This window comes from Myotis daubentonii, chromosome 10 (assembly GCF_963259705.1).
Source record: "Myotis daubentonii chromosome 10, mMyoDau2.1, whole genome shotgun sequence".
NCBI classification, from domain to species: domain Eukaryota; kingdom Metazoa; phylum Chordata; class Mammalia; order Chiroptera; family Vespertilionidae; genus Myotis; species Myotis daubentonii.
Genome location: NC_081849.1, coordinates 69,520,899 through 69,535,226, shown reverse-complemented (window position 1 = coordinate 69,535,226; position 14,328 = coordinate 69,520,899). Strand labels below are relative to the sequence as shown.

The following is a 14,328-nucleotide window of genomic DNA, read 5'->3' as shown; positions in this document are numbered from 1 at the left end:
CTTTGAAAGTAGGAATGAATAGGAACTGCCTTTGCTGCAATGGGTTACACTTCACTTCAAGTATAATACTTGTTTTGTCTCCAGGGACACCAGAGAGCTGCATCAGAAGATTTTCCTTTGCGAGTTTCATGGAAACAATTTACGCTCACCCCCAGAGAGTGGGAGAAGGAAGTGGAAGTATCTCATCCTGATGGAAATGACCCCCAGGGACCTGACCTGGAGAAACCATGTTGTAATTGGGAGCTAGCCCACAGGGAACAGATGCTTTTGGGAAACAGCACCATCCATGAGAGGTCACAGGGCCGAAAAGCAGGGTTCTCTTGCCAAATGCAGGCTCTTTGCTATAGTATTTTCAGACATGGCAAGGAGGTGGGGGAGAAAAAGAAAGAAAATTTTAAATACAAATTTAAGAGTCAATAAGCAGAATGAGTTTTTCTGATTTATTATGTTGGCCATTTACTACCTAGTGAAAAGAATCAAACTTTTACATATTATAAGAAAATTTAAAGCCACCCTAATGGAAAAAGAGAGAAAAAAAGAAAGGTGAGGTGGGAGTAGAAATCTTATTAGCAGTGTATAACTAATACTTAAATAAAATGTTATTTCAATTTCATTTCCATTAATTTTCCTAAAAAATACAAGAATAAGAATTCATGTTCCCTTATAGTTTATTGAAAGCCAACCAGAAAATATTAGTAAAATACCTAATAAATTCCAAGTAGCACACGTCCACATTAATTACAATGCCTTGACATTTCTTTAGTGACAGAACACACATATTAATTCCTTTGTTTTAAGAATATGTATTTTGCAAAATATACCAGGAGCTTTCTATCTCTCCATAGGTTTGGCCTTATTACTTGTGTTTTCAGCTCTCCACTGACTTTCTGTACTAGAGTTAGAGAATTCGAGACATACTTTGGGGTTATAGGAAAAGGTAATTATCATTAGTCCAATAAGTATTTAGGAGGTACAATCAATAAGAGTTGGGTGGGGAGGGAGGTTAGTGGGATAGATAGGTTTGTTGACCAAATATACTCGGTACTGAGTTTGAATAAGTTGACACACCATGAATTACTAGAGTAGATGAAGAATGGCCATAGCCAGATAAACACTATATTCTGGAGAAAGTGTTTATAGCTTGCGGGATACTGAGAGAAATGAGTATATAAATTTAGAATAGGGACTCATGAGATTAATCAAGGGAATTAATGTTTGAAAATTTTTTTAAAAGCAATGGGAATAAAAGAAAATTAATTCAAGAACAAAATTATTACAATTGTGAAACAAGGTTGATCTAGGAAAAGATTCTGAGGCCAAATTGATGCTGCACCTTCAAACCATTGAAGCTACAATACAGCATTTCAAATTAGGAAGTGGATGTGTCCAGGAGTCCCAGGCCAGGCTGAACTTCTATGCAGGGAATAAGGTTTTGAGAAAGGAACATATACGTTCATTCCTTCAGTCAACTCATATTCATTGAGTGCTTCTTAGTTACCAGAGACAACTCTAAGCTCAAGAGTTAGCAGTGATCCAAACAAATTATCTGACCTCTTGAAGTTTACATTTGAGTGGGTGGATATTGACAATAACTGAACAAACAAATGGACATAGAATGTATTTTCAGTTATAGTAACTAAAATAATGATAAATTAGTGGAAAAGAATGGAGAACATCAGCAGGTACAATTTTGGATAAATTGCCAGCTAAGAGTTTCCTAAAGACTCTTAGATGAATATATCAAAGTGAGAAAAAGAAAGATGTGGATATTTGGAAGACACGTAGCCCAGGAAAATGAAATGAGAAATTTAAGATCCTAGTTGGGCAGGGATGTGCTTATTCTGCTCTAGGATCTGGAAGGAGGACAGCATAGCTAATATAAATAGGCTGAAGACAGTGCAAGTCAAACTTCCATTTTGTTACAACTAATAACTAATATCAATTTGTGTTTTTACTAGTCCCTAAAAATTCACATTTGTAGTGTCTTTAACAATTAACTTTCATGAAAATAGTCCCATACAGACAAAATATGTTGACCACTTGGTTTAATTTTAACTGATTGTCACATACATACATAGCCTATAATTGAGCTAAGATAGCTGCCTATTATATCAGGAGGGACTACTTCAGTGTACTACATTTTAATCTAATGTTATAAATGATTTTTCATAATTGATAGGATTTCCAAGCCTTTAATGAAGAAGAGTTCTTATATGGTGAAAATCTTCTAACCATGTTGCTTTTAATCACAGGGCAGCAAGGTATTTTGAGAACTGTTACTTTATAATTTTTTAGTAAAAGCATTGTTTATCTGTCTACTTTGCAGCATGATGAATGGAGGCCTCGAAGTTTCAGATATTGTTTTTGAGTATAGTCTGAATGAAAGTTACAGATTATAAAAATAATTCATAAAACCATCTATACCTATTGCAACGTTGTTGGAGATAGATATCTATGTTCTGAAATAAAGTACTTAGCAATAAGAATTAGACACTGCTGTTTCTATTTTTGATGATTTCTACTCTCTCTGAGAAATATAACAGATCCATGGTCAATCAGATTCTAGATTCCTCTGACCCTCAGATCAGGAGGATAGAAGATATAAGAAAAAATGCCTTAGACAGTTTTATTTTACAGATTTGAAATTTAGATACCGAAATGACTTTTGTAGAACAGGACGTTAGGTTATAGTTTTCAAATCATAGATGTGTAGAACAAGTCTCTGAAAAAGCTTTTATAGGAAGGGCACCATGAAGAATGACTGGGATAAACAAAACTTCTCCTTTAGGAAGACCTATATGTCTAATCCCGGACTAATGCCATGAGCCATTGGTCATTACTATGTTGATGTCATTTCAGAAAAACATGGACTCTCAACAGAAGATAGTTGTCATCAATTAGATGAAGGCTCTCTTGTGTGCCACCTGTGCAATCAGTAATTTTACTGTCTCTGAAAGTCACTGAATTGTAAGATCTCATGAATGTATCTCAATATATATTGAGATACACAATTGCACAATACACACAAAAATTATTAAATATTTACTATCAATATTGTGATTTATTTTTTGTCCACTCAGAAAAGCAACTCAACTCAGAGGGCTTGAAAATATTCACCCAATCAGCAAAGGAGAACAGGTTCTGCTTGTTGAAACAGTGGAGATATATACAAGTTTTAAAATCATCCATTTCTCTTCCCACTAAGTAAGTGCCATAGTTTATTTTTCAGTTGAAGTGTCATTTTTTTTTTCAGATAAAAATGTATAGTAATGTGGACAGGAGTTAGAAAATCAATATAATTAAAGACATGAGCTTGAGGGAAATTAATTAAACACCGGATATCACAGTTTTGAAACCCCAGGCTTTACCTAATTTTATTATGGGTTGTGAAAAGTCAAAGAAGCGAGTCTTATGCTCATTAATATTGGTTTTATCTTAATGATATACTCCAAAAAAGTTGTTTTTGTTCTTTTCAGCTGCAACTGAACAAAAACATATAGACCTAATAGTAAATTGGTTAATGTTATACTTCAGGTAATAACAAAAAATGTTATTTCATTTTCCTTGATTTTGTATTTGTTATAATTTATGATACTACGTTAGTTAATTGATTCATTTTCCCTCTAGTCTCTTTTGGGAAATTAAAAAAAAAAACCTTAGAAAAAGGTATCTGCATTACATATCTTGAAAACAGCTGGGCTGACAAAAGTCCCAAGTCAAAAGAGAATTGTTACATTTTCATGTACAATAACACCTCCAGTCCTAGTGCCTTTCACAGGAGCAAAGCAGCATGCAAAAACCATATACCCTCTGTCAGTGGTTCTGAACTCAAATTGAATCACTTACCAGAAATGGCATTATAAGACCTCAAAGGGGTGTAAAACTCCACTAAATGTTGTTCCTCTACTGGTAAAATAAACATTAAGTGAGCTTTATGTGTAAATGTTTAATGTTCCTAAAAATGAACATTCAAATGCATGAATCTTAGAATCTTCCACAGTAAGAATGTTGCCAAAAGAAAGAAAAGGAAGCAAGTATCAAACAAACCAACAAAAAAAAATGTTTCAATCTTGGAATAAAGTAACAGCTGGACCCTTTTAACTATAAACTCCAATAGTCTACTGTTGTTATGGAGGTCATTACTTACATAGTAAAAATGTTCTCTTCTAATAGGGTATAAGGAAAAGGCAAAAAAGGAAATGCTATTTCATTTTGGCTTCCTGCAATGACAACAACTTTAACATCAGTGAAAGCATTGATCTGCTCTTCAGGTAGTATTATTTACATTTCAGTGGGTAGAAACTTGGACTGATAGAAGAATGGTTTTTCTCAAGGATATTTGTAGTACCAATAATGATTTCTCTTCGGATTGAATATCTCTTTATCACTCAATGCTTAGCTGGGAATAGATTCAAAAATTCAATAATAAACATGTCAAGTTCATGTTGAAAAAAAGCTGATATTAAATTTAGTTATTAAAATAAAATAATTTTTTGTAAAATTTGTTATATCGCGTCTCTCATCATAAGGGTGTCTGGCTTGTTTTTCGAGAAAATTATTTGTACTTGATAGTTAAATTTTTATAAAAATGTATGTGCTATCTCAGTTAGAACAGCACACTTATGTACAGATGTGAAAAAACTTGAATTTCACAGTCCTTGTAATAAAATTGTTTAAGTCACTAAGGTAAGCTGTTTGCAGTAGGCTGGAGTCCATAGATATGAGGGTCCATGAATAGGAGAAGCCACAGCAATTAAGATGAAGGTGAGTGCCATATTTTCGCTATCTTCTCTCAGGTGCCCAAAATAACTTGCTGGTCTTGATTTGGTTCTCTTAAAAGTTGGGGCAGGGTTACAAGTGAGCTTATATCCATTTAAAAGAAACATTTCGTTTTAGGGTTAGTAACTTCCTTAAAAGATAGAAAAACTACAGAAGCACTACTCTGAAACATGATTGTGGATGATCTTAGAATATGAATTAAAAGAAACAAGAGTCCAGACACACTCATGGGACCTGAGGTTAATTAATGACAATATTCAGGACACAGGTTGAGGCAGACAACTGGTATGAGTGCCTAGTGAAACCATGAATCAGCATTCCAGATAATTGGAAGAAATGTCAGGCAGAACGCACTGATTAAACCCTGGGAAATTCAGAACTTTGGACAGTTCCTAAAGACAGGCATACTTCCAGGTAGAGTACTTAACGTTTAGGTAACCAGACCTACTCATTTAATGCTACCTCTTGGTGTCTCACTTATACTTGCATGTGACCTTAATCCCAAAGGAATGATCTCATTCATCCAAAGAACTCTGTGATCTGTGTTTCACATGTGTTTACAACTTCAGTCCTGGCATGAAGGTTCATAATGTGCATGTTACCTGGGGTTATGACAGGCTTGCCACTGGGCCTTGTTCTAGTAACTTACTTTCAAACTTGACTGAATATAAAAAGGTGAAAAAGTGATCATCCAAGGTATGGAAACGCGCCTCTTTACCAATACCTGGTCCTTCAGAGCCAAGGCCTCTGGGCCATTTACATGCAAGACCATTCAGCAGCTGTTTCATAGCTGCTGAAATGAAGTGTTCCGGCTGGGTCAGGGGTTGGTGGTGCAGAAAAAGGCTCTAAGAATCTGCTCAAGTTCTGCCTAGGGCCATAGGGCATAACTGTAGATGGTAACGCAAGCACATTAAGGTCTTCCCTGCAGCCTCTGGTAAGTGATGGAATTGCTCCTTTGAAGCGAGGACTTTGAGTCAATTTCTACAAGGGATAACTGTAATTCAGGACAGTCCATCTGATTTCTAATCAAAAAACAAATGCCATTTTAGCTACATCTATTCACCAAGATTAAAATTAGAATTGTTGACAATGAGACAAAATGTATACATATGAAAAATGCTTAAAAGAATATATTCTTCTTCATAACTACTTTTCTGATGAGTGTTTTCTGTTCTGAAACTGAATGGTGAGGTGAAGCACAGAAAAACCATAAGAATGGTTTTCTCAGTTACGAGCAACTTAACCAGACTTTTTATACAGGTCTTTCTTTATCTTGCTAATGAAAAATGAATGGGTGCCCAGTTCCCAAAAAGAAATACTCCAAGTTGGCAAGCATTATAGGCAAAAAGAAGCAGGGGATTTCTCCCTACCTCCAATTGCAGCATTAGCAGCTTTGCTGTTTTGGTATGTGGGTTGGAATCAGTCTTAAGGGCCCCACATGGTTCACAAGTCTGTTACTTTGATGCTTAGAGTAATTCAATACCTTCTTGATTTTTTTTTTGGTGGATTCACAAATATTAAAGATTAATTTTCTTATCTTTTGAGAGCTTTAAAGAGTACTAAGAAGGCATGAGAATATTCCAGTACTAGGAGAGAAGGAAGCAATGGCCCTACCACTGAAGAAGGAAGAACATATAATATAGAACAACTGGGATTTTATTACAGAAATCTTATGAGAGATTGATGTCATGAAGGAGTGACAAATATAAAAGTTCTAGGGTATTTGTTTAGTTCAGTAGCACATGATTGTTATTCTTTACAGTCTGGGAGCACCAGAGTAGGTATTCCCTAGTTTTCCTTGACAAATAATACATTAAGGGTTAGCCCTGAATCTAGAGCTCAGGATCAATTCAGAAGGAATGGCAGTAATTTTTATTAGAATGTCAATTCCACTAGTTTCTCAACTATAATTGCAGGAAGATGTGGAGATTCTGAGATTGGAGAACGCACCCTAGGTGTCCATCCAGATAGTTATGTGACCTGAGAAAAGAGCTTTTTATTTATCCAAGTACATAATTTGTAAATAATGATATTGATTCCCCAAAGTCATGTATGTAACTCAGCCTTATTACTCAATGATCAGCTCTGATTACCCCAATGCTGGGGTAATCCAAGTTGGCACCAAACTGAGCAAAGTACTGTCAATGCTGAAAAGAACGCTGAAGAAGATTTAGGACAACCCACTCTGGGGCTCATAAATTGGTTATGTTTGTGTGGTTTCAGGATATTCAACTGGAATCTAAAATTTAAGCTAGACTATATATTTAAATGTATTGATATTAAACTTCATGACATCTAATTCATCATGAGAATATTAGAATGAATTTAAAATGAATATTTGGTTTAATAGTTTCACCTTTTATACAGTTGATACAGTTTTTATTTTAAAACCAGAGAAAAGGTCATATTGTTAATCATTCTACTCTTGGCATGCTTCTGTTTGTTAAGACATTGGTTCTTTGCTATGTAAATATTATATCTAGCTAAAGTAATTAAATGTAATACATTATTTTTGCAAATATGCAGCCTAATGAATGCCACTAAGTAATGTTGCAAACCCCATAGGAAAATGCGCTATAAAACTTTTTGCTTGTTACTGACTTCTTCATATAATGATTTTCTATAAGTTAGACCATTATTTTTTTCAGACATAATTCAAGGCAGGCTTATATGATTAACACAACTTCTTTGTTTAAAATATTTTCAATCAGTCTCCACTATCACTTATTTTTGACTATCTGAAGAAGAAACAAGACTCGTGTATAAAACCATTTTCTCTCCGTTGGTATTTTTGCCTATATCATGTAATTTGGCAATAAACAACTAAATGTCTCAGCCTAAACTGTCTGAGGAGTGTGAATTAAAAATAAAAGAGTTTTTAATACTTTTAGCAACTTAAAAATATTGAGTTCTTAAATAACTATAGTCTCTTGGATCTCTGCAGATAAATGAAGGAGGTAGTGGAGACCCTAACTATTCAGAAACCCAGCTTATTTGCTGATGGTAGACCTCAGATATTTTATGGGCTAAGCAGCAGTGTACACGTTATGAGTTTTGTTTATAATATTACTCACTATTAATTGCAGTTCAGTAAACTAGATTCATCTTTAGACTTAATAATACATATAAGTATAATTTACACAAATAAGAACTGTCAAGATGGAATGAAAGTATTATTTTCCACTGTTTTTTTTTTGTTTTATTATTTTAAAATCTCGTTATGCATACACAGACACATAATTTCATTAGACATAAACTACATGCATGCAGGTGTTATTTAAATGTTTAAATTAGTTATGTGTTATTTATTTGATGTTTCAATTTTATCATTCCCTTTTTACATCTAAGACTACTGAGGGCCAGAGATACTAACTGAGTTACATAATACCTATAGTGGGTAAATAATAAGGCAGATCATGGCTCATGCTACAGTGCTCTTTCCATGGAAAACTACTTTCCACATTCAAGGTTTCAATTTCATCTGTTGTTCATGTCTGACTCAGCTGCACCAGGGGACCTGTGATTGTGCTAGAGCTTTGAGTGGATCCACAGGATTATTTCCCCTCCATCATTCTGCATGGGAGGGAAATGAAGACCAGTTAAGTGAAGTAACTGGAGAAAACTGGAGAGAGCATGACAGGACTTGAACCCAAGCCCTGTGCTATTTTAGTTGCTACCTAGATATGAAGATAATTTGTCTGCAAGATCACAGCGTAGCCTCAGGAGGAAATCACAGATACTTCAATGGATTCATACATTTCTCTTGGCATTTTAAGAGTAGAATTAATTCAGATGTATTTTAGCCTTCCTTTAGGAAATAGATTTCTAAAATGACCTTATTAAAGCTTTCAATCCGCAAACAGTAGCACATTGGTAACCTGGTATTTTAATGAAGTTGAGAGGAAAAACTGATGCCACAAGGAATAGATATAGCAGTAGAGTTGTGCTTACCTTCGTAAGTCCCACTTTCTAGGAGAGCACCACTTTTCTCTAATTCCATAAAATCTTCAACAGTGATGAAGATATAGTCCACTCCGGGGACCTCGCCCTCCTTATGTGGCCTTGTAGTGCCTGAATAAGGAAAATTAAAAATGAAAGACTTTAAATGGTGTATTGTTGAACTTTAGAAATACCAGCATACTTCTGAATATTCAATAAGACTTGTTTGTACATCCTGCTAGTTCACAGTTTGCGTTTGTCCTTCTGTTTGTTTGAAAACAGAAAAGATCAGGGGTTAAAGATTAAAGTAAATATACAAAGCATGTTCTTCATCACATGTATAAAGAGTCCATTGCCTTGAAATGTGGCCGCAAGGATGTTTCAGTGAAAAAATGCAGGCCATTGTGGCTTTTTTGAAGAGGTGGTTTGAATGCTGGGCCAAGAGCCTGCTAGCTCTGGAATTTACATATCTCATTTCTATGAATGGACCTCCATTGTTCTGTAAACTGCTTTGCTATGACATAAAATACAATAGAAAACAGAAATGTTAGCAAAATGTCAATTTTTAGGAAATGGGACTGCTTTCTCTTGTTAATTTTACACCAAAAAACTTATATGTGATCTAAAGAATCACAAAATCATTGTTACTTAAAATTAAATAATTAAATAATTAGAATTGAGTCATAATTAGAATTGGGTTAGTGTTGTAATGCTCATAACACAATTTCCTTCCTTCCTTCCTTCCTTCCTTCCTTCCTTCCTTCCTTCCTTCCTTCCTTCCTTCCTTCCTTCCTCCCTCCCTCCCTCCCTCCCTCCCTTCCTTCCTTCCTCCTTCTCTCCCTCCCTCCCTCCCTCCCTCCCTCCCTCCCTTTCTTCCCCATTTTCTCCCTCCCTCCCTCCCTCCCTCCCTCCCTCCCTCCCTCCCTCCCTCCCTTCCTTCTTTACTTCCTTCCTTCCTTCTTGCCTTTAATTCTGACTGAATTGAGAGGTGACATGCTCCCCGAGGTTACTGCATGGGTCCAACACTCCCGTGTCTTGTGTCACCTATAAAGTGAATGGAGCATATGTGGACAGCCTGACAGGACGGACAGCCTGTGGCTCAGGACAGCTGCACTGGAGAACACAGGCTTCCAGACCTGCTGTCCAGTTCAAGAGGCAGGAACCAAAATGCAGACACAGTAAAGGCTGTGGGTTTGTTTCCTGGCACGTGTCCTTCCTTAAACATTCCCTAAGCTTCTTTCCTTTTTCTATGCCACCAACATAAGACATTTTGCATGGTCAGACTGGAATTTGCATAACACATACCTGAGAATAGTATGCAGAAGGCACATATATAAACAAGGTAATAGTACATTGGTAGTATTTTACTAAAATCTCTGCCATATTCTCTATATACTAAACAATTAGCATTTCAAACCCGTATTTTTTAGTTCCACTTTCCGAAACCTTTATCAACTAAACCATGAAAATAGCCAGTAAGCTCTCCTTTTGCTGTTAGAATCAAATCTGAACTGCAAATGAGAGGCATTGACTAATGTCAGAGTATGCAATGTGCTAAGGAAAATTGATTCGTGGTAAAAATTAATAATTTCCATTGAAAACTGGTTTTTAAAGATTTGAAGGCGTTTTCTTTTTTCCATAATCATGTTTAATGACTTTCCCTGAATTTGTTTTTTAATTTGTTTAACTGAGTCACATTTTGCAACATTTCCTACTGTTTTTATTCTATTAAATATAAACCTCCCACACCGAGTATGCATAATGTTGTCAAATTAATGTTTCTATGAGAACCTTCACTTTCAATATCCTGACTTTGATGTGCTTAACCCTTGTGAATTAAAAGTGCTTATCGTGGTTTTGGGCAATCAATTTGTTTTTCTCTCTATTTAGAACACACTCTAGTCATTAAGAAAAATCACATAGCAAAGTTTCAATTTTCCTGCCTAATTTATCTGCATATTTCAGAAGCTGCATGCTCTGATTAATTAACTTCTTGCAGTGTGGTAACGCATTCCCAGCACAATGTGAGCACAGGACTGACCATAGGGCAGTTTCCAGGGTTGCTGACTTGACTGGAGTTACCACTGGTGCTAAATTCTAGGGAACACATTTCTGGTTGTTCTCTTTCTGGGAGGACCATCAGTCCTGGGGCTCACTGGGTCGTTTCCATCTTTACCTTGTACCTCGAGGCAACGTGACTGAGTTCTTGCCTTGGAGATGGACTCCCAGTGGCTGCAATAGTACCACCTATGACTGTTGACCTGCTTGCCTATTTAACCTATTTCATTATTGCTTGAAGAACTTCTACACTATAATCTCAAATGCTGCAATTATTAGCTTTAATATCCATCTTCCATCCTCTTTTCTGATGTTGTTCTTTCTAATTAAAACCTCCAGTCCCTTAAACTCTCCTGATATTCCCCAAATTTGGCTTCATTTGCCTCTCTAACCAACTAAGGGACTGAGAACAACCTAGACTCTCTTCTTTCTATTAGTTCACCTTCACCGTTTCCAGACTCTTAATAAGCCCCCACGTTTATTAGCTATTTCATTCATAGACTGCAGTAGCTACAGAAAACCATAAACTTTCACTGATATGTAACCTACAAATTCAGATTATCTAATGTCAGTCTGATTCTACATAATGCATGGTAATCCTTTTGTATGTCTTCTTCCTTCTGTGTCACAATGCCAATGGTTTTCTAATACTCAACTTCTTCAGTAGGAGGTAATAGTTCATTTTCTTTTTGGTAGAGTAGAAGATAATCTGAAATCAAATTTCCTAAATTTTCCTAAGTTTTGCCTCTATTATCTTCATTATCTCACCCTTAATTGGAAACATACATCCATCTTGCTAAGACAAATCCTTTCTCATGTCAAAGTTTAATTTTTTTTCTTAATCCTCACCTGAGATTTTTTCCATTGATTTTTAGAGAGAGGAAAAGTGGAGTGGAGAGGGAGAGAGAGAGAGACATCAATGTGAGAGTAACACGTCGATTGGTTGCTTCCTGCACCTGCTCCAACCCAGGTGGGGATCAAACCTACAACCTAGGCATGTGCCTTTGACCAGGAATTGAACCCTCAACCTTTCTGTGCTTGGGCTCGTGCTTCATTCCTCTTTAATAATATTAATGGCACTACTAACAATAATACAATAACATTGTCGATAGCACTACTACTACTAATACAATAACTTTGAAATCTATTATAATCAAAGTTTTAAATGAATTCATTTCCATTTAGCCTAACACTTCTTAAAAAGAAAAAAATTATGATAAAAGACACAGAGTACCCTTTTTATGGTCTGGGTGTAAAGAAATATATGTTGAGATATAACTGTATTCCCTTGAAACACATACTAATATGTGGGACACCTGGTTTATACTTATGAGGATCCTTTGTGTTTCGTTAGACTGATACTTACTGGTAAGAACAGGAAAGCCTATGGACTAGGTTGCAAGACACAAGACCTTCAACAACAAAAGTCAAAAAGCTAATTTTAGATTTATGTGTCCAAGAAAAATATATATTAGTTGGTGGTAATTCAATTGGCACCAGAAAGAAAAGGCAATTGGCTAAAGAAGAAAGCAATTGGTGATCTATGATCATTCCTTTGGAAAGAAATATGATTCTAAAAATCAAGCAAATAATCTAAAATGTAATGAAGTACTCACGATGGTTAATATGTAGGGAAAGGTAATTAATATCTAGACTGCAGAAATTGTTCAGCTGAATTTCATGAAGCAGGTAATGACCTCAGTTTTATGCTGAAATAAGTATAGTTACTTTCCCAATTCAAAAGATTATGAATAGGGGAGTAACTGTGAAGTAAGACTCAACAGTAATAACAAATAATCACCCAGCATTAGGAATAGGGTGGAAGCTAGAGAGGATAAAAGAGGAAATACAGACGATTCACCAACAGCTAAAGTTGAAGCTCACCTTTTATTGTCCTTCTAAATTTGGTTGGGACTTTCCTGAGTGGTGTTTAGAAAAGTTCAATAAATCTTATTATTCAAGTTATGGTTTATGTATTTCATTCTTGATGTCTTCTGGACCACTCTTGTAAAGGAAAATTTAATAGAGCAGAAATAGAGAAAATGCGACTAAATCGAATCTTTGCTTTATCTCCTCTTGCTTCATTTCTTTAAAAAAACACCCAACTTATTTAATAATTGTTACATTAAGAAGTGCATGAATAGCACCTCCTTCATAAGTTAATAAAAACATACAGTATTTCTGCTCAAAAGACATGTCTGAAGAGAATGAATTCGCTCCCAAATGCTTAGCTTATTACTGATACATCGTGAAAGCACATGAAGGCCTTTTGTCATTTTGTCACCATGGCAACCGAGGATGCCAATGAAATGTCTTACTATTTTTTTAAATGAAGGAACATTGCCTCTTTTGCGTTAGAAAGAAAAGAGTATGATGTTTGCGGTAAATGTAATTCTAAGCACATTTTCCCTCAGCCTTCTAATGTTTCCTAATCTTAAAAATAAAAACAGTCCCTGACTTACAGGAAAGTACTGCTACCTCGATGATGGTCAGTGCAGTCATCTATTCTCATCTGTGCTGATGTGCTGACAGTTCCCCAGTGCCCACTGCTTCGCAGGCCCCCGGCACATATTGGCTAAAGTAATGGACTGGGAATTGCTTGTTAATAGTCAATGTGTTGGAAGCAGATGGGTCATTGTTTGAAAATCTGAGAAACTGCATTCTTTTCTTATGCATGTTTCCGAATATATTCTCTTTATTCCTGCTGTTTTTCAGCTGCAAGCTGGAGGAAATAAATCTTGACAGCTACAGTGACTTCCTCTGGATTCGACCTTTAATTAACTTACTCTTAGATTTCTGAAGACACTTCTTTAGTTTGTCGCTTACTCATTAGCAAGTGTGATCATCACCGGATTCTTGTGTGTACTTCAAATGAAAGCAGTCAGGAGACTCCTTGGCCAAAGCCTCCAATCAATATTTACATAATGAGCCTAAGCCTTGGGTTTTATCACATTTATTTTCAATCACATAAAATCCAGAAATATAATTTTATAGGTAGAGCTAAAGCAAGCAAAGCAAATAATACAGCTTGGGCTATTGAGTCCTATGTGATAGACAGATTATAAAGCAATCTGAGCTTTATAGATTTCTTATCATCTGATGGGGTGGATTGGGTTAAGGCCAGAAAAGAAAACTAACTCTGATTCAATCAATCACCTATTCTGTATAAAGAATTATTTCTTGCCACAATAAAACATTATATATATTTTATAAAACACTTAAAATGTTACCTATACATTTGTAAAATACCAGTAGTAACTCTGACTTATTTTCTTTTTTAAATGTTTTCATTGATTTTAGAGAGAGAGGAAGGGAGGGAGGGAGGGAGGGAGGGAGGGAGGGAGGGAGGGAGGGAGGGAGAGAGAGAGAGAGAGAGAGAGAGAGAGAGAGAGAGAGATGGGTGGTTGCCTCCCATACACACCCCTACCAGATATGGAACTCACAACCTGGGTACATGCCCTCACCACGAGTCAAACCAGAGACCTTGAGAGGACACTTCAACCAACTGAACCACAAGGGCCAGAGCGTGACTTATTATCTTAACAGTGTATT

At 35.9% G+C, this 14,328-nt stretch overlaps 1 protein-coding gene across 9 annotated transcripts in view; it reads right to left on the bottom strand.

Annotated features, from left to right (window-relative positions):
- Positions 1-14,328, bottom strand: part of MAGI2 (membrane associated guanylate kinase, WW and PDZ domain containing 2) — a 1,174,807-nt gene that overhangs the window by 484,444 nt on the left and 676,035 nt on the right. For all 9 annotated transcript variants that reach the window (XM_059712711.1, XM_059712714.1, XM_059712712.1 and 6 more), the window contains one exon: positions 8,731-8,850. In XM_059712711.1, the coding sequence (XP_059568694.1) occupies positions 8,731-8,850 (120 nt within the window). The remainder of the gene's footprint in view (positions 1-8,730; positions 8,851-14,328) is intronic.